The sequence below is a fragment of the Lissotriton helveticus genome, chromosome 4_1, assembly GCF_964261635.1.
Source record: "Lissotriton helveticus chromosome 4_1, aLisHel1.1, whole genome shotgun sequence".
Classification (NCBI taxonomy): Eukaryota; Metazoa; Chordata; class Amphibia; order Caudata; family Salamandridae; genus Lissotriton; species Lissotriton helveticus.
The window spans coordinates 610,074,409-610,102,129 of NC_136063.1; the positions used below are offsets into that span (position 1 = coordinate 610,074,409).

At 41.7% G+C, this 27,721-nt stretch overlaps 1 protein-coding gene across 1 annotated transcript in view; it reads right to left on the reverse strand.

The window, feature by feature from the left end:
- LOC144827256 (lectin-like) overlaps positions 1–26,671 on the reverse strand; it is a 68,503-nt gene extending 41,832 nt beyond the window's left edge. The window contains exons 1-2 of the mRNA XM_078685638.1: positions 26,602–26,671; positions 20,741–20,829 (exon numbers count right to left, since the gene is read on the reverse strand). Of these exons, the coding sequence (XP_078541764.1) occupies positions 20,741–20,829; positions 26,602–26,659 (147 nt within the window). The 5' untranslated portion in view covers positions 26,660–26,671. The remainder of the gene's footprint in view (positions 1–20,740; positions 20,830–26,601) is intronic.
- Between the last annotated feature and the right edge of the window lie 1,050 nt (positions 26,672–27,721).

Below are 27,721 nucleotides of genomic sequence, written 5' to 3' on the forward strand. Positions count from 1 at the left end.
CCCTCTGCCCCCCAGACATCGGCAGGGGGCTAGCGTGGTGCTCCCAGCTGTGTTTTGTGCTTAGGGTACCAGTGTTAGGGTCTCGTGCTCGAGATCAGCTTTTCCTCTACTTGTGAAGATGGGACCGCTGGGGACAGGAGCTAAAATGAGGAGGAGACCTTACGCACATCCCCTCCCAGCAAATAATAAATGAATTCTCGTGCCAGCTTTTGAACGCTTGTCCATCCCAGGAGTAGAATCCAGTAGGGTGGCACAGCACCACATGTGCCGCTGCTCGAAAAAAAGTCAGAGGTTGCTGACCTTAAAAAGGCCATAACATGGACCCCATTGGCCCAATCCTGGGCTCAATTTAATCCTGGTGGTGAGCTCTAGCTTCCAGGAGCAGTTATAGGACAACCTCCTCTCTTCCAAGGTAGTGTATTATGCTAGGAGTTAGTTCCACTGGCTCCCTGCACCTGCTCTCCTCCTGGTCTTTGTCTCTGTGTGTAGAAGTTCTGATCTTCTCCCCAACTGGTCTTTATGGGTGCCAGCCTCACTAGACCTTGGAGGGACACACTGGTCCTAGAGTCAACTGGGGGCATACTCCTTAGTCCTTTTAGAAACCAGGGGGTTTGTCCTTCAAGTTGTCTGTGGCTACCCCAGTCCCAGGGTCCTGCAGCGAAAAGCACAAAAGCACCTACTGCTTTTTCTCTCTCTTGTGCAAGGGTTTTGAAAAGGGACTAGTAGGTTTAGGAAGTTATGCACCACTGGACGATCACCTCTCCACCCCTGACCTAACTCTCCTGCACAGGACATTTGAAGATGGCATCATCCCTGAGTCACTGGGCACATCTATTCTCGGGGTCTCCGCTTCACTCCTCACTGACATCACTGTTAGGGCCTTTCTCACAAAACGTCAAAGAGGATCTCCTTCCTGTGTTGGTTCCAGTTGCCCAGCTCTGTTATAGTGTCATAGGTAATCAAAAGATGCAGATTTTCATCCTAACCTCTTCCTCCTCAAGAGCTGAGGAAGCACTGTTAATTACTCATTTTGTGTGAGGTATGGCCTTTGGTCTCTCTGCTGGGGAGAAATGTAATTAACTTGGCACAGCAGGGTGCCAAAAAGCCTGCGCTCTGATACTGAGCTGAGCCAGAGAAACACGACAACTCTGGATGACCCATATGATGGATTGGGCGTACCTTTTACACCCCAGTTTCATATGTCACAGTACTTTGTAGGCCTAAGGGAAGTGAAACTGCACTCTTAAGGCAGATTTTCCCAAATGTACACAATAAAGTGTCACTGCAAACACAACGGTAAACTACACTGACTTTACCTATACATGTCCATTAACATTATGTGGCCTATCCCAGGTCAATATTTAAACCTGTAGAATCCACTATGCACCAGTCTACCGGTGCATAGTTACTGGGCTGCGCACAACAGTAGTCTCACATGCACAGCCTGGAAACATATGTTCACATTTAACCAACCAAGTTTACCTTACCCAACCTGTGTCGCAGCGGCAGTATCCTAAAAGGCAGACATTGGTGGTAAAAATAAGCAGTCCATTTTGCCATGTGATTATTGAGGGTGTCACACAGGTAGTGAGACTTGCCGACAATAAAAAGTCCAAACCTGGGTTTTCCAAAAAGCCAAGAACTAATTTTGCAACAGGTAAATCTAACCAACCCAAGGAATGAAGGTTCCCCACCAAAGGTGTAAGAGTCTTAGTAGACACCCTCAGAGTAGAACATTGAAACCCAGGTTTGAAAGTGCTGACCCAGTGCAAAGAATGTTAGATACTTGTGGGAAATAGGATGAACCAGGATGTGTGAGAAAGCATCAAGAAGTTCAATAGATGCTAAAGAAATGCCAGATGAAATCAGAGGCTAAATGTGTTGCACCATCTTGGGTCTCTAGTAAGGAATACAGAAATTCACAGCTTTTAAGTCCAGAACTAGATGACACTCCAAGAGCTCCTTTGAACTACAAACATTCGGAGAAAGGAAAACACAATCTGGTAACCTTCCCGAAACAGTTGAGGGACCTAGGTATCTGAAACATCTTATCCTGATAGTCATTCTTCAGGGTTGGCTGGAGGAGCTGGAGAACCTGCAGGTTGTTGCTGGGACATTTTGTTGAAGGGAGTGCCACAGCCTCGTCCCTGTCTCTGTAAGGATGTTTAGCACCTTTAGAAGTGGATGCCTGATCAAATGCTCAATTGAAGCCAAAGGCTCGTCCTCTCAAATGAGGTTTAACTTTGGCAAGTAGCTTGCTATGCTCAGCTGACTTCCTTACAAGTTCTTCAAGTTGAGGACCAAAGAGTTTAGAGCCACTGAAGGAAAGATAAGTCAAGAGAGACTTCTGAGAGTTCTTTTGCCTTCCACGACCATATCTCTGATATGGTGTCTAGTTGAGATGATGGAGTCAGATGCTGTCACAGCAGCGGACAAGGAATCAAAAGTTATGTCAGATAAAAATCTGACCTGTTCCTCCATAATTGACATTCTCATCTTTCCCTGGCAAAGTTCACCAGCTATGACCAGGAACGAGGAAAGGATTGACTGAACTATATAGGCAGCATCAGCCCCTGAACTAACTAGCGACTGAGTATGCCCTCTTAATCGCTCTGTCCATCATTTTGTCAACCTGTTCTAAAGAAGAGGAACCCTCCAAAATTATTTTAACACTCGAAGCCAAGCCAGCCATGAGAGAATCCACCTTAACATTGGCAGGGAATTCCTATTGAAAACATTAAAGAGGTTATGTTGTAGCAAGGAATCTCTGAAAGTTAGATTTCTCTTTTTCCGTTATTCTCACGATAACAACCCTCTGATTGCCTTGTGGATGGGCAGGTCCTTGGGTTCTTTTCTTCTATACTGGGAGAAAAAGTCTTTCTCAGCATGTAGGGGAGGCGCAGTATAAAATTGTAAAGCATCCTTTAAATGGGATAGAACCCCCTGCAGTTCAGAACTCCTAATGTAGCTTTCCCTGCTCTCTTCATCATCAGAGATATTCAAATCGGGGTCTGTTTGAGGAGAGTTCCTAGGGACCATTGCTTGAAGAGTTCCTAGGGACCATTGCTTGTGGCTGGCTCCCTCTAACCACAAAGGCTACCTCTACAGCCTTATTGATCAAGTGGTTTGAGAGATTGGGCAGAATGCCCTACCCTCTAAGACTTTTCGGGCAGGTGGTAGGGTCCAGGGACTTGGGGGCTCCAGAATTTGTTTTGGGGCTCGGGCGGAGTTTTCTTGACATTTTAGTGGTAGGTCAATTAGGTTAGGGTGCCATTTTAGAATTGGGTACATTTGGCTGGTAGGGACCATCCTTAGAATTTTTTCAGCTTTGTTAGGTAGGTGAGCTGTTATGAATTGATATCATAGTTTATCTGAGAGTGTAAAACAAGCATTGCAGGTGTTGCGGCAGGCCGGCAGGGATGATTTGTTGGTGCAGGGGGCCCTACAGGAATCATGCAGCCCACCATGGAGCACCCGAAGAGGAGATCACTGGAGGAGTGGCAGCGGCCGTTATGGTCTGTTTGCCTCAGTCGTGCAGGTGAACTAAGAGCTCTGTAGGAGGTGGTCGGGGCAATGCAGTGGCATGGCTGTCTATAGCCGGTTTGCCATGCTGGGCCTGCATTGGCAAGAAAGACAAGTTACTGGCGAAGGGGGTGAGAGGCGTTCACAGCACCTCGGTTGCGGAGATTTGTACAGGGTGGATAAAGAGGCAAGTAGAGCGCGGATGGGGCCGCTCTGGTATCTTGCACTGCAGCGGCCTACTTTGGTCGAGGATGCATGTCGTGGGGAAGTGCACAACTTTGTAATGTAAAATTACCTGGGCCCCTGGTAACTGCTGCATGGGAACAGTGGCTGGATGGCCATGTATTCCCCTTGACAGTGACACTGCATGTGGATGCAGGAAAGCGGGGACAGCTCCAGAGTGTGGTACCGCCTGGTGTTTCCCAACCAGGTGATGCTGGTTGGCAGGGATAGTGTTTCCCTGGCTTGCCACAGGACCTATTGAGTCCGCGTAGGCAGGCCCTGTCACAGATTGTAGGGAGGGGGGTGGCAGGAGTGAGGAGAGAGGGTGAATTGAACTCCTCAAGGCTCCAGGTGCATTCTTGGCAGATTTTCTGTTTGTTTTTTTGTTTGGGCTACAATGGTTCCGGACGAGGCAGTCGGTAGACAAATGGCATCCAGTGAAAAGGGAAAGAGGAGTTGGTGTGGTACAAGCTTTTGAATGAGGTGAAGGAATGGAAGATGGAAGGACCGTTTTCAGACTGACCTTTGGAGAATTTGAGGGTCTTCCTAATTGGGTGGCTCCTAAGAAGGAGGTTGGGGAGTTTAATTTGATTCACCATCTGTCCTGGTCAGAAGACTCATCAGTGCAAGATTACATTCTGGGGGAGTGAGGTAGAGGAAGCACTATGCATCAGTGGATTCTGGGGTGCATTTAGTGAATCTCATGATTTATATTGCACTGATGGCAAAATGTGACGTCAGATCTGCTTTCAGCTTACTGCCGGTCAACCCTGAAGATTATTGAGCTGTTGCGACACAGTAGGGTGACATTTTGAGTAAAAAGCTATCCCTATGCGTTTAATGTTTTATGTTCTTTGTTTTAGGCATTTAGTACATTTACAGGACGCTTTGCACATATGCAGCGCAGACGAGGGAAAGTCAGGAAAGTTTGTTGATGTTTATGGATATGATGACGGATCACGGGTTCCTTTGGCACCAGGAAAAGAATATTTGGACCAGATAGGAAATTATTTTTTTGGGTATGGAATCGGTTTCCGACAAGATGGAGATTAGACTGCTGGAAGAAAAGAAGGTGTGTTGTATAGAGTGGTTGGTCAAGATATTAGACAAAGGGAAAGTACAGGTAAAGATATTCAGGTTTTGTTGGATCATTTGAATTTTGTGTGTAGGGCTGTGAGAGGACTTTCTGCAGGAGATTGTGTTGGGCTTTGGGAGGCACAATCTTCCCACACCACCATGTGCACCTCAAAGTGGGAGTTAGGAAGGATATGTGCCTTTTAGGAACATTTGTCTGTGAATGCAACGGTATTCCCGTGGTGGGACTGGCGGAGCAGATGGAATGGGCAGCCGAGCTGTTTTCTGATGCAGCAGGTGGCCATGTATTCGGCATCTTTTGGCAGGAACGGTGGGGTCCAGAGGAATGGCCAGATGCATGACAGAAAGGGGGCGGTGAGTGTGTGATGCAGCACATCTTTGGTCGTTGTTGGTGTCTACCCCTAAGGTGTATGGCCCTGCATAGGATGAGTGTTGTGCAGTCTGGATCAGTGCGGCAAAGCGGCCCAGAGGCCTTGTGCTCTTTTTCAGGCTTGTGGACGATTCACTTTTACAGGATACACAGTTGTTCCATGTTTTGTTTTACAAAAGCACTGGCATCCTTTGGTTACTGGGCTGAGGAATTGTTGATTCATTCTTTCAGGGTTGGGATGGTGATGGAATCAGAGCGCTGGGGTTTGGGTGCGGCAGACATCAAGCCCACAGGGCGGTGGCAGTCAAATTGCTATCAGCAGTATTTGTGACTGAGGTTTTTCATGTTTTGCATCAACGTGAATTATTTTCTCCTAAGTTGCATTGCAGGCCCGGGGATAGGGCAAATTGAAGTTTGAATCTGGGGGCACTCTTTTGTGAAGTGGGCAGTTAGACATGCCATCAACAGGATGGAAAAGGTGTCATGAAAAATTCTTTGGTAAAGCATTGAGCCTTCCTCGACTTCCTGATTTTGCACCTGAGGGGCAATTATTTAGTTATGTTAAAAGGATGGGCCTAAGTGAAGTTCATGAAACAGGATTTACTGTGTTTAAAGGGTCTTGGTCTGGCACAACAATGGTTTTGATGAATAATGGCAGTAAGAGTTTAGAGAGGGGCAAAGAAACCTGGGGCAATACACTGAGCTTGCAAGCAAGGTAGTAAAGATTTGAGAACATTTTGCAAAGGGAAGCGAAGGGTATAGGTTTTTGGAACATTCCGAAATTAAGTATGAGATGTTGAAGTTTTTCAGAGATGATGGGGTTCATCTATCTATTTTGGTATTGAGTTGTATGTGACATAGATACTGGATGTTTTGGCAGGGATACTCCATTCACCAGTAAGTTCCTAATAGAACGGGGAGTGAGGGACAGAAACCTTTTTCTGGTGGTGGTCCCAGGGACCGAATCTATGACATATTATCGACAGACATAATATCTACATACAAAAATATAGGCACAAAAATATCGAAATCAAAAATATCGGAGTTATATCTTTATAAAGGTAAGTACAAAAATATCGAAAAATTAATATCGTAGTACAAAAATATCGAAATTGAAAATATCGTTTTTTTAAATGTATTTATAATAATGTAAAAATACATATAATTTTACAAATATTAAATAAAAACATTAAAACATAGTCCACATATTGCAACAGTAGGAAAATCGTTGGATAGCGTAGGGGTAAAAATTACTATTCCCACTCCAGAGGGTACAACAGTAGGGAAAGCGTTGGATAGCGTAGGGGGTTAAATTACTATTCCCACTCCAGAGGGTGCAACAGTAGGGAAAGCATTGGATAGCGTAGGGGTTTAAATTACTATTCCCACTCCAGAGGGTGCAACAGTAGGGAAAGCGTTGGATAGCGTAGGGGTTTAAATTACTATTTCCACTCCAGAGGGTGCAACAGTAGGGAAAGCGTTGGATAGCGTAGAGGTTTAAATTACTATTCCCACTCCAGAGGGTGCAACAGTAGGGAAAGCGTTGGATAGCGTAGGAGTAGAAATTACTATTCCCACTCCAGAGGGTGCAACAGTAGGGAAAGCTTTGGATAGCGTGGGGTAAAAATTACTATTCCCACACAAGAGGGTGCAACAGTAGGGAAAGCGTTGGATAGCGTAGAGGTAAAAATTACTATTCCCACTCCTGAGGGTGCAACTGTAGGGAAAGCGTTGGATAGCGTAGGGGTAAAATTTACTATTCCCACTCCAGAGAGTGCAACAGTAGGGAAAGCGTTGGATTGTGTAGAGGTAAAAATTACTATTCCCACTCCAGAGGGTGCAACAGTAGGGAAAGCGTTGGATAGCGTAGGGGTAAAAATTGCTATTCCCACTCCAGAGAGTGCAACAGTAGGGAAAGCGTTGGATAGCTTAGGCGTTTAAATTACTATTCCCACTCCAGAGGGTGCAACAGTAGGGAAAGCGATGGATAGCGTAGGGGTTTAAATTACTATTCCCACTCCAGAGGGTGCAACAGTAGGGAAAGCGTTGGATAGCATGGGGGTAAAAATTACTTCCCACAGTACTCCCCCTTTAACACACAACACACTACACATATAAAAAAACACAATTAATATAAATTTCAATTAATCAATTAATAACAATTAATATTACTAAATTGATGTAATTATAAATTAACTAATTAACACATATTAATTACTAATTAATTAACAATAAATACCAATAAATAAATACAATCTCTTTAATTAATTACATTTAATTATATCACACCCTATCCCCCTATAAACACACAACCCACTACACATAAATAAATCACATCATTTAATCACTTAATAATTATTAATTACCAATTAATTATTATTTAACAATAACAAAAAATTAGATATATTAGCACATTAACTCTAAATAATTTAATTAAGTAATTAAAATTATTTAATTACCAATGAATTATTAATTAACAATAACAAAAAAGTAAATATATTAGCACATTAACTCTAATTAATTTAATTTACTAATTAATATTATTTCATTACCAATTAAATAATTAACAATAACAAAAAATTATATATATAAAAACATTAACTCTAATTAATGTAATTAACTAATTCATATTAATTAATTACCAATTAATTATTAATTAAAATATTTTCGAAAATATATTAATAAATTAACTAATTAATATTAATTAATTACCAATTAATTATTAATTAAACATATTTACAAACATATATTAATTAATTAATTATTATTAAATTACTTCCCACCCTATTCCCCTATAAACCCACAACCCGCTCTGATACTAAAACGCAAAATGTAAACAAATGTACTAATTTTCAAACATACATTACAAAACATATTTAACAAACATATAAACAACATAATAAAATACATAACACTTAACAAAATTTCGATATTAGTAAATTTCGATATTAGTAACATACATACCTTAAAAAAACGATATTCTGTCTGTCGATATTTTGGACATCGATATTCTATACTATCGAAATTAAAACATCGATATTATTGTATATCAATATTTTAATTTCGATATTTTGTCTCACTACCCCAGGGACCACTGCCTGCCCTTAAAAAATGAAACAAAAAGTTTCATATTTTTTTCAAATGCATCCCGTTTTCCTTTAAGGAAAACAGGCTGCATTTTAAAAAAAAGCTGCTCTATTTAAAAGCAGACCCAGACATGGTGGTCTGCTGAGCCCAGCAACCCACCATCCCTGGGAGGGCCTGTCATTACCAAAGGGCTTGCAAATTGCGTGAGGCTCATTAATGTTCATGAACCTCGCAATCTGCGACCCCCACTGGGAATCGCAAACTGTGTTAATCACACTATTGTACATGCCAAATAGTGCTTCACAACTTGCGAGTCGCAAATGCGATGCAATTTACGAGGCGCTATTTGGCAGCTCGTACATCTGGCTCTTGGAGTTTTATTCCACTCCAAGTCCCCATTGGTCCACACTAAAACTAATTCTGTCCCATATTGAAAAAAGCTGCCAGATCCCAGTGATAAATGCCTTAATGCAATGTAAACTGGGCTATGAAAACGTAATACACGTTATGACAATGGAAACTTGTAAAGGGCACCTATCACCACATAGGCCTCATTACACTATTGAATGGTAATGAGAAATGATCCTGAAAACTCATTTTAACTGAATATAAAAATCTTAAGGATTTTTCCTAAAAAGACGATGGGGAGATGTGATTCTCAAATCAAGAATACTCCAGAGACGTGGTGCCAGATTTGAGAAGGTTCTATCTCCAAAAGAGAATTTCCTACAAATTGTTTGATTAAGTAACTGAACAGAGTCTGACCAAAGAGTCAAAGATGCCTTGTAGCAACTGACTTTACATTTTAGAATAAAAATCTTCACCATTTAGACATTAACGCATCAGGCACTGTGTCTTGAAGGAAATCATATTGTTGATCGTCATTTAGTGAATAACTGCAAGAACAGTGTGCACAATTAACTAATCTGGCCGCATGCTTCTGGATTGCGTGAAATATAGTCAAAAAATGTTTATACATTCAGTGCTATAAGAAGTTTCAATAATCTAGTCTAAACCTAACAAAGGCTGTTACATTTTTTGATGGAAAGGGGGGTATTATGGGTTTCAATTTCCACAACCAGAGAGGGCAGGGTGAGACCACCTCTGATATTTGATTTTTCCATGGAGAGATGGTTGGTCATTGTAGCTGTTTACCGGTGAGACCAATGCTTGTTTCCAGAGTTCCCTGAGCTTTTGCTATTCTTGTTTCCAGTGTTTCCTGAGCTTTAATTATGCCTTGTTCCTGACCTGCTGCTGTTTTCCCTGTTCCTGAATTAGCACTGCCTGAAGTGCTACCTTGACCCCTGAGCCTTAGTATTCCTTGTTCCTGAACTACAGCAGTTTCCCTTCTCCTGAATTAGCACTGCTTGCAGTGCTACCTTGTTTCCTGAGTTCCTGAGCTATAGCTATTCCCTGTACCTGAATTAGCACTGCCTGCAGTGCACTTGTTTCCTGAGTTCCTGGGCTATAGTTATTCTTTGTTCCTGGGCTTAGCTATTTCTTGTTCCTGATTTGCACTGCTTGCAGTGCTCTCTTGACTCCTTGTGGCACTCCACTCTGTTGTTGCCTACCCTTGCCTGCCGCACCGAAGCCGAACCGCAGCCTGTGCAATCGAGCGCCGAGCCGTTTTCACAGCAAGCCACAGCGTGTGAACGCTGGACGCCGGACGCCGGAGCCGGGAGACTAAACAGCGCGACGCGCACGCGGCGAGTCCCGGTCTCGGTCAGAAGAGTGCCCTCGCATGACCCATGTGAAACACACAACCCAGTATACCCTTGAGGGCTTGGGTAAAAGATAATCAAATAGGTAAAAGGTGCCTCCAAGGGAGTTTAATAAGAGAAATATTCAACTCTTTTGAAAAATTATTTAGAGAAGGCTAATTAATAGTCCTAGTCAAGTTGAGTTCAAATGATTACAAGCAACAAAGTTTTTCACACTTAACATGCAACAATCACAATAAACAGTTAACATTAAACAAAAATATTGGACATGTGTGTAGGCAAAAAATAGATTTTATCAAAGAAATTTCGCGGGATTCTAAAATACAAATATACAAACAGGAATACAGGAGAAATTATACTAAAATCAAATCAGTTTCTCTGTAAAGCATGTAAACACTTATCCATAACAAAAATTGGTCTGAGTTTTTTGGATAAAGATAAACGGTTGACGTTTCGGTCTCCTATGTGTTAATCCTTGAGACCATCATCAGGACTGGTAAATGGATATTTGCAAAGCCCTATATAGGGGATCCTGATTGGGCCTCAAAAAAGGTGGCACTTTAGGACCTCACAAAGGGTCTCATAGGTGTATCTTTATAGAGATCCACAGATTTATTTAGAAAAATAGCGAAGGTATGTAGTCTCAGTAATCGAGTCGGTTTTGCGACGGCCGGTGGTTTGTGTGAAGATTAACACTGCTCTCCAGATCGATCTTTGGACGATCCTCACCCCTTTAAATACTCGACTTGAAGCAAAGTTAAATGTTTTGATCCTCTTCTCAAGAGTGACAGTTATTTTCGATTACTGAGACTGCCTACCTTCGCTATTTTTCTAAATAAATCTGTGGATCTCTATAAAGATACACCTATGAGACCCTTTGTGAGGTCCTAAAGTGCCACCTTTTTTGAGGCCCAATCAGGATCCCCTATATAGGGCTTTACAAATATCCATTTACCAGTCCTGATGATGGTCTCAAGGATTAACACATAGGAGACCGAAACGTCGACCGTTTATCTTTATCCAAAAAACTCAGACCAATTTTTGTTTTAGATAAGTGTTTACAGGTTTTACAGAGAAACTGATTTGATTTTAGTGTAATTTCTCCTGTATTCCTGTTTGTATATTTGTATTTTAGAATCCCGCGAAATTTCTTTGATAAAATCTATTTTTTGCCTACACACATGTCCGATATTTTTGTTTAATGTTAACTGTTTATTGTGATTGTTGCATGTTAAGTGTGAAAAACTTTGTTGCTTGTAATCATTTGAACTCAACTTGACTAGGACTATTAATTAGCCTTCTCTAAATCATTTTTCAAAAGAGTTGAATATTTCTCTTATCAAACTCCCTTGGAGGCACCTTTTACCTACTCGCATGACCCAGTCACCCCTCAGCCACCCCTCAGCCCCCCAAATCTCGCAAAGGAAAAAGTAGCGAGAGAGCTGGCACAGGATCAATTGAGGCTACCGGCCCTGCAAGATACCAGAAGGCAAGCCAGTCAGTGGTCCTGTAGCTGGGGGGGGGGGGAGGGGAGCAATACAGCCGGGGAAGGCGAAACAGCATTTTAGGAGCCAGGTGACAAAAAAAGGAAGGTGTCATTCAGGCTACGAAGTTGGTCTATAAACGTCAGAGCTTCATAAGCATCAGAATAAGGAGATTAAAACCCCAGATTACAGGGTAAACTGGAGTCACCCTTAGAGAGGAAACCAAGAGGAAAACAAGTGCGGCAGGGCAGGCTGGTGGACACAAGGCACAACAGAGGTAAGTGAAAGAGTTTGTATATTTTAAAGTCAACTGAGCTGTGAGACTAATTACAGCAGCATTAAAGGTCAGTATCAGTGATAAGAGCACCACAATCTAATAGATGGCCACGAAAAGAAAGCAACAATCGCGCATGGACGAAAGCCCAGGGAGGAGTGATTTAATAGAGGGCTCAGTGTCATTGGAAGAGAGCCAGGCCTCCGCCATAGACAACAGCAAGGGGAGTTGCAAGAAAAGGAAAGTAAAAAGAGCAACCAAAAATGTCCCACAAGCCAAAGGGGATTGTGCTGTAAAGCGGAAAGATAACACGGCAGCTTCCAAATCCATATAGGACTTTGTAGGAAAACACTACAAATTGACTGTGATGGTAATAAACCTGGAACGCAAGGAAGATGCGGAGGAGAGTGACGCGGAGGTCATAGAAAATAGGGGAGTAGAGGAGGGGAATCAGCTAAGGAAAGAATTGGGAGAATTTCCCGAAGAAGAAACAGAGGAAGAAAGGATTGACCCTATACCGATAAACTTCACGCTCCTGAGTCAAAATCTGCAAATAGCAGCACCCCGCCTTTCATCATCGCCAAAAATGTGTTCATTGCAGTCCTCAGGAAATGAAGGACAAAAGGATAATGAAAGTCAGTACCCAAGTGTTGTCTGGGGAGGTGCATCAGATCAAGCTCTGCTGTATTTAAATGACCAAAAAACCCAGATCGAGCAGGAAGTTATAAGAACTGGAAGTCAAGTCAAATCAGAAAGGAATAACCCTCAGGACTCGGTCCTCTCTGTAACGCCTTCTTCCTCAATGATGGAACTAATACTGATGTTACAGAAGACATTACAAGGGATCCTAGAAGTTACTTTGTCAAATAATGGAGTGTTGAAAGCTCAGAAACTGTTTTTAAAAAGGATTGAAGAGAAACTGGTGGGGATTAAGAGCCAAATGCCAAACATGTTAAGACCAGTAGCTACCCCCCAGTCCTTAGAAGAAAGCATAGCGAATGAACATATAGAGGTAAATGTGGTAAAACTAGTAGCTTCCCCTCAACACATAGAACAAAGTATAGTGAATGAATCTGAAGAGGCTTTAGATTCTGTATATATCTCCAGACGCCCAATGCTGATAAAAAGGCGTGGTGTGTATACAGTGGCCCCCACAAGGAATAGGGCAGACATGAAGCGAGCCTCGAACATTCCACCGAAGAGAAAAGGGAAGAGATTGGAGGGGGAGGCACAGTCAGGCCTAAATGCATTGGCTCCGACCTTTATACCGACTGGACCACCCCAATTGGAGACTAAAATAACTAAGACCCCAATAGTATCAAGGAAAGGGGGGAGTAATAAGGAGCTGAGGGAGAAACCCCCAATAACCCGCCCCTTAGATCAGAAAGTAAAGATAATTTCAGGATTACCCAAAGGTGGCCAAAGAGCGGACAGCACACAACATCGAGAACCAGCAGGAGGGGAAAGTAAAGGGGCGACCCCAGGGAGATCAAAGGGTAAACAGGTAAAACACGAAACCCCCAAGAAATTATCAGAGGTAGACAATAACAAATGGGTATACCTGGAACAGATACAGGCTGTACAAAGGGGAAAGAGGGTTAAAAAAAAGAACCCCCTAAATAGGCAGAAAATCCTGACCGCATTTGTCAAATGCAGTAGCCTGAGTGGGATCAGCACAACCGATCTGAGGCAGGTAGGCTTTGTTGAAAATAAAAAGGGTAAGGAAATAACAAAAGTGTCACTTCATTCAGACCAGGTAAAAATGGCAATTCTAAAAGCCACTAGGGAGATAACAGAAGTGGGAATAAGGGTAATACCAGAGAGGGAAGTAAAAGTCACCTTAGGTAGCACCGTTCTAAATTTCCATGCAGGTCTAGGGAGGAGACAAGTGAAGTTAGCAAGAGATAACGAAGACGACCGTAGCTGTATGAATATAGTGATAAATAATACAGGAATTGATGCCGCATGGGATAATTGGAGTCAAAGTAGAAGCTATATGGGAGACCCCAATGAGAGTTATACGGAGGAAGGGGCTGATGTGGGTGGTCTAAGCGAGGTAGAATAGGATGGGGGGTGTCGCAATGTCTAGGTCTCTTAACATGGAATGTAAATGGGTTAGGCAATGAACTAAAGCGAGATCATATATAGGAAGTAGTAAACGAAGTGGAAATTGCCTGCCTAAAAGAGACCTGGACATGCGAGGAAACCACACTCTTCGATGGATATCTACAAATGAGCCGCCCGGCCACGATAAAAAGATTTGGTCGCCCATCGGGGGGGTTAATGACTCTAGTCGCAACAAAAATACTGAGAGAAGCAACATCTTTAAAAATTAAATGTAAATGGTTACAGGCTTGTAGACTAGAATTATTGACCTTGGAAACGAAACATAAAATGTTGACTGTCATAAATGTATATATGCAGTGGGAAAATGCAGTAGAATATGAGAGTGAGATGGGATATTTTAAAGAGGATGTCGACCTTTTATTAGGAAAATATGCATCTGATGTAATGATAATCATGGGAGATTTTAATCATAAGCTAAATCCAAAGAAGGCCGATCTCTGGAATAGAGAATTGTTAGATGTGTTTGGAATAAACCATGCTTGCTTTCCAGTAGGTAAACCCTCGAAACAGGAGACTGAATTAGTAAACTTTTTAGGAGGTAGGGGTCTCCTATGTCTGAACGGCAGAATGAAGACAGATTGCCCAGCAGGGAAGACCTTTAAAATAGGTTCACAGAATTGTCCAATCGATTATATGTATTTGCCAGCCTGGAATTTCCCTCTAATACGGGAATTCAGGATAGATCAAAAAGAACTTAGTGACCACAATCCACTGCATTTAATGATATTTGGGGGAAGAAAGATGCCTAGAGATAAAGTGACCCCACAGGATGTCGAGTACCCTAAACGTGTAACGACACATCTCACTGAGGAATACCAGGAAAAACTGAAGGCTCTGCAAATTAAAGTTGAACCAGAAGATTTAGAGGGAAGGAACTTGGAGTGGATTATAAAGAAGATAGACCAAGTAGTCCAGTGTCTAAAAATAGAATTAAAAAAGGACAAAAAGTACAACACAAAACCCCCGGTTAGTCGCGTTAAATGGTACTCTGTTAATTTGCCAATTAAAAAAAGAGAGTTACGGAGAAATTCACCCAAGAGAGAAATAAATGTATAAACAAGCTGAAAGCAGAACTTCAAAAAATGGTAAACGATGCAAAAAGGTCATATAAAGAGAAATGCTGGTTGAATCTGTTAGAAGCAATCGAAGATAAAAATATAAGACAATTTTGGAAAATGGTAAAGGAAGCTGCTGGTCCAACAGATGGGGAAATGAAATGTGTCGTCAGTGAGGCAGCCTGGGAGGAGTACATAAGGGAATTGTATGGGGCACAAGCTCCTCGAGGTCTGGCAGAGTCCCGAAAGTGGCAGGAAATATCTGAAGAATTTAAATCAGAGTTTAACGAAATGCAAGTGGAGCTTATAATAAGAGAACTGAAATTACTCGAGCGGCAGGCCCAGACAACCTCCCCGCAATAATTTTAAAGTCAGAGGTAAAGTGGTGGGCAAGATTTTTTGCATGGATGTTCCACACAATACTAGCAGAAGGCATAATGCCACCAAATTGGAAGGGCGCAGTAATCAGGCCAATCCATAAGAAAGGGAGTATGGATGCGCCACAAAACTATAGACTGATTAACCTCCTAGACATAGGAGAGAAGGTATTTTCTAAAATCGTACTAAATTGACTTAATGCATGGGTTAGGGAGTTTCAAATTATACCCATAGAACAGGGAGGGTTTAGGGAGGGGCACTCCACGATAGACCACGGTTTCGCTTTGTGGGCAATGGCAAAGAAGTCAACGGAACAAAACGGCAAGTTATGTTGCTGTTTTGTTGACTTCCGAGCAGCCTTCGACTCAGTAGACCGGGACTGCCTTTGGGAAACCTTAATGAAGGAAAAAATTCCCAAAGACCCACTGACAATAATAAAAGAACTACACCGAGGAAACTGGGCCCAAGTAATCAGGGATACTGGGGGGTCATTGACACAAAAAATCCCCATTGCAAAACGGCCTGGGACAGGGTTGTGTTCTTGCCCCTCAATTATTCTCCATATTCCTGTCAGATCTACCGGCCTACTTAGAGGTTGAGGGTAGCGCAAGTCCCAGAATGGACAGAAAAAAGGTGCCCTGCCTACTTTACACAGACGATCTGGTAATAGTAGACCAGACCGAGATAGGCCTCCAAAGAAAGTTGAACCCCTTTAAGGTATACTGTGCTAACAAATTCTTAACAGTAAACCTAGATAAAACAAAGATTTTATGCTTTGGTAAAAAGGCAAGTAAGTTTAACTGGTGTCTAGGGGATCTTAAACTGGAAACGGTCAAAGAATACCGTTACCTAGGGATATGGTTCGATAAGACACTAAACTGGCGTACACATCTGGAAGCCCAAAAAGCGAAAGCTCATACTTCTATCTGTGGACTAAAAATGTTTAACCGGGACTATGGGGATCTGTCACATCGTCCAGTTTTAAAAGCTTTTAACGCAATGATACCCCCACAATTCCTCTACAGAGCAGAAATCCTTTGTTTGAGCGGTAAGGAAGTCTGAGACTTGGAGGAAGGGAAATGCTTGAAAAGCCTGTTATCTCTACCACAATCATCCATGGCCCAAGCAATAAGAATAGAAATAGGAACAAAGTCTTGGGAGGTACACGTACAAACTGCGATAATCAGACTCTGGAAACGATTGGATGACATAGAAGGTCAAAAAGTTGCACAATGGTGTAGGGAAGAAATACAAAATAGTGACCTAAAATGGGCAAAAGCTTGTAGGGAAAGAATGGCGCAGGTATGTGAAAGGCTAAAGGTGGAGGTGAACCAGGAAACTCAACAAATCGTCTGTACAACGAGCGAGCTGAAATTTAATGGTAAAGAAGTATCCAGAGATTCTGATATGGGTTATGTGGTAATGAAAAAATCTGTAGAATTTATGATGAGCTCCTGTGCAAATGATAAATGGTTCCCCTACCTAGATATCCTTCCAAATCGCTGTTATAGGCAGGAGATATTGAGATTGCGGATTGGGATCAACCCATGGTTGATAAATAAAGATCTCAAATCAAAAATGTTAGATCATAAAGGGTGCTGTAGGTGCACCCTAGGCACCAAAGGAGATCTTGTGCACATACTATTAGACTGCCTAACATTACTAGAACAGCGGAAACTTTGGCTGCGCCCAATATTTTTAAAATATGATTTAAGAACTAGGGGCCAGATGTAGGTAATTCATATTTACCGACTCTTAAATACCGAATTTTACCGATTCGGTATTTAAGAGTCGGTAAATATGAAGGGGGAGATGTAGGTATTACAGAATCTGTAAATACCGAATCGTTAAGATTCGGTATTTACCGATTCTGTAAATACCGATTCGGTATTGCCCATTGATTCCTATGGGCCTTGAAGCCCATAGGAATCAATGGGCAATATCGATTCTGTAATTACAGAATCAGTAAATACTGATTTTAGCAAGGGTGCAGGGGGTGTCACTTTGACACCCTCTGGCACCCCAAATACGGGCATGTTTGCCATGTGGCACACAGACATGCCCTAAGGGCATGTCTGTCTGTCACATGGCTAGGTGTGCATGCACACCTGGAATCGGTATTTTACCACCAATTGGATTGGGTGGTAAAATACCGATTCTTAAAGCCCTGTGGCACTCTGACATGTGCCAGCTACATCTGCATTTATAGAATCGGTATTTTACCGAGTCTGTATTTACCAATTCGGTAATTTTACCGAATCGGTAAATACAGAATCGGTAAAATACCGATTCTGTAAATGCATGCCCTACATCTGAAAACCCTAATACCGGTCGGAAACGGCCAAAATCGGCCGTTTCCGACCGGTATTAGGGCTCCTACATCTGGCCCTTGGGCACAGGCGTATAACCTTCTTAACAGAAATGCCCACTATTGATATCGCTATTGCCCTAGGAAATTATATAAAGGCGGTCCAGAGACTTTTAAGAAGTCAGGAGTAATTTTTTTAATTTTATGAATTTTAAACTAATGAATTAAACATCCGATCTAAAAGGAAATAAAAATTGCTTTAATGTGAAAATAAGTCTTAGAAAAAGTGCAATTTTATTGGTGCCGGTTTGTAACGTGTAAGTATATGTAATATCTTTAAGCTATAATGGAATATTTTGTACATGTTTTATCACCTTTTATCAGAATATTTTAAACTTGTGGTATTATTTCTTGCTTTTGTTTAAAGATTACGATCATAATAAACATATCCTTGACTGACTGACCATGGAGATATTGCTATTCCATTTAATTCTAAAGTATTTAACTGTCGTTTTAGTTAAGAGATGTTACCAAAGGATGCTGCCAAAACGGTCGTGGAATTGCCTGAAAAATATCCATTGCTCTGTAACTGGTGCAGAACACTGCTGCTCTCATCAGCATTAAAACCCCCTTGCCTGGCTCACACAAGCCTGGTCCTGAAGCCACTCCATAAATTGACCATGCACTCCAGAATTGCATTTCAGGACTAAACATCTGTTCACAAATGTGTCTGTCACAGCAATCCTACATTACTAACATTACTATCTGGCAAGTTTCTATTCATTATCTCTCCAATACACGTCATTCATCCTTGCAAAATCTCCTTATCCTCCCAAGGATTCAAACAGTCAGCTTCGGAATTAAAGCCTTTTCAGTTCCCACAGCCAAGTTGTGGAATTTTGTTTCTTTTTAGGGGCTGAATCAAACCTTCTTTCTTTGAAAAATCTTCGTAAACCGTGAAAATTCAAGAACTAATCAGGACCTCCCCACTCACCTGAGAACGTTTAGTTTACAAAAGCTAAGTGTAACGAAACAGGGATGAAAATAGTGAAGGTTCTGTTCACACAACGATTTAAAAAATGTGTATGAAATTAAGGTATTAGTTGCAGGGGTGAGGACCCACCTCAGATTATAACCACAACCCTTATCAGGGTGATTCCTTAGAGTCTTTAAGTGTTCCCTGTAACATGGTCGAGCCCACCCCGACTTTTAGCAGTCGAGGTGAGCCCTATGATGAAGCATGTCAGTATAAGAGTGAGAGAGGGCTATTTAAAGAAAAGGGTCTCTTTCATTTCCCACCGGTAGTAATGGGTTGGACATATTTAATTAGTTTCTCTTGTGAACTTTGTTCAGGAGAAGATCACCATTTTACCCTTGGTAACCATCCACCCAATTTGTATCACGCTTTCGTTGCTTGTAGGTGAGTAGCCCAGGAAAAATAGAAAATGCAAAGATTGCAGAGAGCACTCCAAGATGCTTAAAACCTATCCACTGTAAGAGATGTGCCTGTCTGTGGATAGGCGCATACAAGATATTGATACCACATTGGTCAAATGGTACACCGGAAATGTGCAATACAATATTCTGCCTTTCTTAAGAGTGCATAAGGAAGAAATGATGACGGAATGCTGAACAATGCATGCATTCACAGCCAGTCACAAAGATCTGGGTTTAATCTATCGTTCTTTTGCTCACCACACCACCCCAGTTTGGACTCAGACATATGCAAATCAGTCTTGACCCTGTTCCTTATGGGAACAGTCCAGCCCAAACTGTCAAGTCAGGGCCTCCCTGGAACAGAAACAAGCATCCTGGGACTGGTTTCTGATCACCACCCCTGATCAGCCAGGCTAGATTTAATCAAGAGGAGCAGTGACCACGGGACCCACATCTGGACATACCCTTCCCACTTAGGATGACGAATGCAAAAGAAATACATGATGAACGGAATGCTGAACAATGCACGCATTTACCCCCAGTTATAAAGATATGGGTTTAATCCATAGTTCTTTTGCTCACCACGCCACCCCAGTTTGGACCCAGCCATAAGCAAATCAATCGTGACCCTATTCCTGTATGCTTGTGTCTGGTCCAGGAGAGACCTGGCTTGGCAGTTCGGGCTGGACTATTCCCATAAGGAACAGGGTCAAGACTGATTTCCATATGACTGGGTCTGAACTGGGGTGGCGAAGTGAGATAAAGAATGATAATGGAATCAACCCAGATCTGTGACTGGGGGTGAGTGTCTGATAATCAGCACTCCTTCCATCATCTCCTTGTGTTTGCTATGTTCAGGATACTCCAGGGTTTGCTAGGCAGCTGGTGAAATTGATGCTGCAGAAGTGGCATTGTGTGGGTTACAGACCTCACGTATCATGGTGAAAGCCTGGCTACTAGATAATGACATGTCTCATACAACAGCAAGAAAATATGTGGCTTTTCAACCTGAGGTCACTAGGCCATGTGACAAATGGGATTTATTCAGGCATTATCTTAATACAGAGGTAGGTTCTCGCCGAAGTGGATGGTTAGAGGGGTGCAGATTCATGAAGATATTACAAGACATCCCTGAGCCATGGGTTCATATAGATTAGTGAATACTACAGTATGGACCCCTACACTACACTGCAGAGATGTATATGGCTGTGTCTGGTTCATTGCTATGATACCTGTTAACATAATGCTCAAATATGCTTTAACAAAGTCCAATACTGATGTTAATTGCACCGTTAGTTTATGTGGTACTTTAGCTTGCATTGGTTGTTACTCTTAATTCGAAACACAATAAAAAGGATAATTATTAAGAGACAAAATTAGTAATAAACATAAGTGATTAAGATAGTAAAAGTTTAATCAAGAAAGACACTAGAGGCAAGAAAACATCAGGGGGATCATTTAATAAGAAGAAATAAGAGATGCATGGATAAGTGAGGAAAATTAGGAAACAGATATGGCAAGAGGGAAGTTTGAACATTTTTAAAAAGGCCAAATTGAAAAAGGAGACCAAGCGAGCATGATGAAGGTAAAAAAACGATTACAACTGTTGCAGAAAGTCAGGCGTGCATTCTTTCCCCGGCCAGAGAAATTTGTGTCTTACCTCTGCTTCCACCCAAGTTTTTTTAGTGGGGATATACTTGTAGTAGACAGAGGATCTCGCCGACCATTCACCTGGGAAGCTGGCTTGTCCTGTTAAAAGAATTGATATGATTCAAAGCATGTTTTTCTGACACAAATTGACTTTCAATTTATTCTAAAAACTGCACAGTCGTTAGTGTAAAAAATGTGGATAACACTGTTAGTTGGACTGAGTGGAGGTACTTTCCTACAATCAAACAACATTTTAGAAAGGAGTTACTATATGTAGTTTACAAGCATCATTCACTGACTGTCATAGCCTCACTGCACTTGTGGGTTTCTCGGTATGCAGACAGACGTCTGCTCATTGCGGGCTTCATAAAGGAGTGGGTTGTGTCACTTTTTCACCAAGCCCATTTGTGTGCTCCATGGGTTTGTATTTTAATTACAGTTTGAGGTGCGTGTGTGTTTGTGTGTCATTGTCTCCCTCAATCAGTGAACAAGTCAAGTGTTTATTCTTTTCTTATTACCACTGTATTCCTTAAACTAGCAATAATGGAACAGACGTACAAAGCCATGTTGTGATTGCAAACCCTGCGTTTCTCAAAGTCACATTGTTTGCTATTAAACTCATTTTGCAAGTTGGAAAAGTATTTTTGACTTTCACAACTGGTTTACTGACAGATACCGAATCGCCATTAGAAAGCGGCATGAAAGGGGAAGGTTCCCTCCTACTTGTGAATTGGTATGATATGTCAGTAGTTTGATACTGCAATTGCGGTCGTGAACTACTGACCTCAAAGATGGTGTTAATTGTTTTAAACACTGCAAGGTATCCACTGGGTCCTGGACTACTGACCTCAAAGATGTTGTTAATTGATTTACACACTGGAGGGTATCCACTGGGACAGCTTAGCCTTTGTGACTGGTGTTGCTAGCCTCTGAGGGAATATGCAATGGTCCAGAGCACCACTCTTTACTGCATCCTCAATAATTTCCCAAACAGGAAGCCATTTTTGTTTTTTAATAAAAAGCAGTAGTGGTTCCTTTGAGGAACAGAGGCTGCTTTAGAAAGGGTTTCCCGTTAGAGAATGCAAACAATAGGTTGGCAGTCTGCTCTGCACCTTGCATTGCACTAGCCTTGTGTTTGCAGCCAATCACACAGGGATACAAATAGTAATTTCAGTGTTGTTGTAATAGTTGGTATATCAGTAGTGTAGTTAATGCAGCGCATTAGCCCGTAATGGGCACATAATGAATAAGAAGGGGTTTGAAAAGAAATCTGTGATGTTGGCATTCAGGTCTTAGGGGGTTCCGATACTTTTCTTCAACTCTTAAATCAGAGGTTCTGCGAAGGTGGCAGCCATAGTGAAATGAGAACTAACAGCAGCCTGTGAATGACCAATAACCCCAACCCTATCATACCAGGGGCCTGTTTGGTATAACTTTGGCCAATTCCATTTCTGTGGGAGGCCGACTAGGAGACGTGGATTATGGGCCATTGCTTATATGTGACTGAGCTCAATCAATTAAGGACAGTTTCAATACATTAGGTGCTGTAAGAGTCCCTTGTGTTACAGATCAGTTTTGTGGGTCTAGATGTATTTAATAGCTTGTAGTGCGATGAACTGAGCTCTCCTTCATCAGTATGAACTAGTGCATTAACAGAAAGTGGCCATTATACCTCTAGTCCCATTAAGTGGAATGAGTGTGCCATGATATGGACTAGGAATGTTGGGTCTCCCCATGCACCTAAAAAATCTGGGGGATATAATGAGAGAGTTCTTTGCAAGCATATAGAAAATATTTTAACATTCAGTAGAGACCATTTAAAGGTGGAGAAGGTGCACTGTTTTAATCAGTGATTCAAGCATACATTAAATGTTATTAGAAAAGAGGACTTAAAATATCAAGCCAATTTCATGATCAAATCTATGTATCAGGGGTTAATAGTACAACATGTGTTACATATATACCAAGTTTTGTGGTGAGACAGTGCACAGGTGAGTAGAATGAGTAATTCCTATATATTATGATTGCAGTGAGCTGATCGTAGGCCAAATTCAATCATATCCCATAAATACTATGGGGCATATTTATAAAGATTTTACAATGCCCCTGCACCCTACATGAGGGCGGAAGGGGGATGCAAATCCTAGGTCAAATTTATCTTGCATGGCCATGCATGGCTTGATAAATGTAGAGTGACACTAGGCAGCGCAATTCGCTATCTTGCTTTACTCTGCCCTAAGGTGGAGTTTCATGGGTGTGGCGTGGGAATTCTCACTAATGTATGACATAACATGCATGCCATTACCACGCATTCCTTTACCACATGTCCTTTACCACGTATATGCCTTTATCATGCATGCCTTTACCATGCAACGTTTTGCCACACATATACCTTTACACACATGCCTTCACAACGAAAATGTAAGTATTTTGCAGGTAAGTGCACCATCTTTATATAAACCTAGATCGATAGACAGATATATAGATAGATAGATAGATAGATAGATAGATAGATAGATAGATAGACAGACAAACAGCCAGACAGGCAGACAGACAGACAGACAGACAGACAGACAGAGAGAGAGAGAGATAGATAGATAGATAGATAGATAGATAGATAGATAGATAGATAGATAGATAGATAGATAGATAGATAGATAGATAGATAGATAGATAGATAGATAGATAGATAGATAGATAGATAGATAGATAGATAGATAGATAGATAGATAGATAGATAGATAGATAGATAGATAGATAGATAGATAGATAGATAGATAGATAGATAGATAGATAGATGGATAGATAGATAGATTCACTGAAAAAACAAAGGCCACAGAGAAATTAAAGTTAGGCTCAATTTTCACTTGCACACAACCAAAGAATACACAGACCTTATACAGAGATGTTATAGTTAGGCTCAGATTTCACTCGTACAGAACCAGTTAAATTCAACAGTTATAGTTAGCTCAGATAACTATAATTCGCCCCCCCACAATACACTGCTTATAACTTTACATATTATGTCACTCATGACACGGTCAGTGACATTACTGATGACATCGCTGATAACATCGTGCGGTGACTGTTTTTGAAAGGTTTCTGAGTGTTAAATATATATACCAAGGCGTATTGGTGAATATGAAGGTGTATGAGTGCCTGTATGGATGATTCAGTGGCTGCATGATTGACTGTATAAGTGAGTGATTAGGTGTCTCAGTGACCGTATGGGTGAGTGACTGGTTGTGTGAATGTCTATATCAATCTGTCAGTTGGTGTCTAAGTGGCTGTATGGGTGTTTGAGTGGTATGCGAGTGGCTGTATTGGTGAGTGATTGTTTGTCTGAGTACCTGTATGGTTGTCTGACTGGGTGGGTGAGGGTGTGTGTGACTGCCAAAATGGGTGAGTGAGTGGGCGAGTTGGTGGCTGTATGGGTTAGTGAGTGTGTGTGTGAGGGGCTGTATTGGTGAGTAAGTATATGAATGGTTGTGTGGGTGAGTGACTGGATGTGTCAGTGGTTTATAGGTGAGTAACTGGATCTGTGAAAAGCAGTATAGGTGAATGATTAGGGAATATGAGTGACTGTATGGGTGAGTAAGTGAATGTGAGAGTGGCTGGATGGGTGAGTGTGTTAGTGAATGTGTAGGTGAGTGAGCATGTGTTAGTATTAGTATTAGTAAGTGAATGGGTATATATGTAACTGTATGGGTGAGTAAGTGGCTGTGGGATTGACTGTAGGGGGAGTGAGTAGGTGTGTGAGGAGATCTATGGGTGCTTGACTCACTGTGGGAGTGGCTGTATTGGTGTATGAGTGGATATGTCAGTGACTGTATTAGTGAATGAGTGGGTGTATAAGTGACTGTATAGGTGAGTGAGTGGATGTGTGTAGATCTATGAATCAGTGAGTGGGTGTGCAAGGACTGATATGGGTCTGTGAATGGGTTTGTGAATGGTCAGGTGGAAGTGGGTGTATGAAAGGTTATATGGGGTGTGACTGGATGCATTAGTAATTTTCTGGATGATGTAATCAGTGACGTCATTTGAGATATCATCAGTGATGTAATTAGCGATGTCATCAGTGATGCCACCAGTGATGTCACTGACCATGTCATGAGTGATGTATTATGTGAGGTCATAAGCAGTGTTGTAGTAAACTGAGCTAACTATAACTGCTGAATTTAACTATTTTTTTCTATAGAAACTTTAGCCTAACTATCTCTGTAACCTTTGTTTTTTCAGTGATTCTCTGAGGTTTTTTAAAATGCTAATTCCTAGCTATAACATCCCAGTAACATTTGTTTTTTTGTGAGTTTCTATGTTTTTTTTAATAGTATTTGCGTTTGCAGAGTGGTGGAGAAAGGCGGCTGGGCCTCCGACCAGCTCTCAGGAAACCCCCTGTGGTGGACTTACAGGGGGTACTAGGAGAGCTTCTTGACCCCAAGGTCCCTCAGGAGTAAAGTGGACTTCATCCAACAAACCAGTAGTGCTCCAGCAGGGGCGTTTGCAGAGTGGTGGAGAAAAAGTGAGTCACCTCTGAAGACCTCTTAGCGACCCCACTTTGTAGGACTTACTGAAGGTAGCAGGAGGGGAAGTTGGCCTCCAAGGACATGCTTGCCAGCCATGGGTGTTCAATTGTGTTGCGTGTTACAAGGAAATGTAATCCTGGAAATGCAACAAAACTGCACGCCTCCCTAGGGAAGATGGAACAAGGAGAAATATATTTATTTCTCCTTGTTTTTTTCTTTCCTTGTGTGCTGCATTCTGCTTCCATTTTGTGTAGGAATGTGTCCCTATCGGCACAAAAACAGTCCTGCCAACAACGCATACACCCTTGCACCATGGGGCAAGGGTGCCTGCATTGTAGATAGGCATCAAATTGTGCACCAGCTGAAAGGACAGGAATACCCTGTATCTCGTAAATACGGTGCGTTACTGCCCTTTTAATTTGGTATAGGGAAGCGCAGCAAAAAGCCTTGAGGTGCTGCCCTGCACCAAATCATACTACATGAGGACCGTAGTTGGTGTATACCAAAACAATGGTGAACTTACACTACAGTGTACATTTACCTGTGTGACTCAGGGTTGGCATATTGTGTTCATCTGAAGACATGCAAGCTAACATATGAACAACAAGCAACACCCTGACACATGAAAGTATGAAGCCACAGATTAGAAGATTGCAATTTAGTAATATCTGTTTTTTTGCTTCCAAGATTAAGTAACACTAGAAATGCTCCAAGTGCACATGCCTTGATGAAGCTTAACGTCTAACTTGCCACTTTGAGCGAAACATATACACATCTGTATAAAGCTCACAGTTCTACCTCCACTCCAGTTAAAGTGGTCAGCTGCTTTTCAGTGCAGAGACAGACAGACAACTTCAATATTATCCTATATTAAAAGTCTTACATGGTAAAGATATGTGTATGCCAAAAAAACTGAGAAATGTCGAGACTTATTAGTTTTATTTGAAAATATATCTCTAATAAAGCTAAACATCTTAGTTTTAAGCAAACCGTGCTGTTGTACTGACATTCTTCGTAGGCATGTCAGTCCTTCACAGAGTGCCTATAGTAACTCCTGCAGCTTGTGATGCTCTAGAGCTACCTTGATGGTAATTCAATTTTTATCTAAACCAAGTTTCTATTTTCCTTTTCCCGCCTCCTATTCATGAAGTCCTTGGGACTCTCTCAATCAGATTTTTATGGTGTCTCTGTACCTTACGTTCGGTCCTCCTCATCCTCAACACATCCGTGTGTACTGTGCGCAATAGAGCATTCGATTCAAAGAATACCTTGCACTAAATACGAATTTTATTACATCTAAAAAAGTAATTAAAATGCCGCTGCGTTAATAATAAATAAACCTTACCTGCGCCGTATGAGAACATCGCACAGAGCAGAATTATTTTGCCAACAACTTCCTGCATGTTTGGGTATCTTCTGAAAAGAGGAGCAACAAAGAGTCAAAATACATACTTTACTTACTGTCCGCATCTCATATACAAAATATTACTCATTGGTGTAGATGCTAAAACACTGGAAATGTTAAATGCCGGGAAAATATTGTAGATGTAAATTGGCTCACAATTCCATATTGCGCAGGTTTTAATGTTGATGTTTCTCAATATGGGTGTGTAACAAAATGTGTCCAGGGAGAGGGAGGGGAGCATTATATGTTAGAAGGGAGACCAGCTTTTGGGTGGAGTCACAGACTTGGTAGCAGGCGGGAAGGAGAACACCGAGTACATTTTGAAGGGGGGGGGGTTATACAGGAGGTGTGAGAGGAGTAGGAAACACAGTGAAGTAAAATACAAACCAGGCAGCACAAAGAAAGATTTACTGGGGCAGGGCCAGCCTTGAGGATGTTAAATGTCTTGTGACAGGGGAAAACAGGGAATATAACACTTGCAACAAAATGACAGGAAAGTTCAGGAAATATACAATGGAAGATGGAAAGGGCCTTTGATTTGCCTTATAAATTACACTTTACATTCAATATGACGGAGCTCTTCGCCCATCCACAGCGTTTCCCTCAGGATAAAATGTAACTATCTAATAACAGGTGCTTCTGCAATCACCAATACATTGTCTAGACAGTACACATTACAGAAGATTGCCACCACACTAGTTTAAAGAGAAACATTGCAAATATTTTTGCAAGGCAAAATGTTTATACCATCTCTAAAATAATTGCAAAATATGAACATTTTTCCCAATCGAATGATACGTCAGCAAATCAAAACATAAAAGCACTCCATACACAGTTTCCCAAATTATTCAGGTGAATTTTTCTTCTCTCATCTCCAGATGAGGTCCGATTTTTGGGGAGGCCCTAGAGTAAGAGATTTCGAGGGTCTCTGATGGATTTGAACAAGAGGGTCACCATACACCTCTCTCATGGGCTTAGGGAAGGAGGCCTGCAACTGTGTATCTAAAATCAGGGGCGACACAAACTGCAAAGTTGACAAATGGCTGGATGTCAGAGCTGT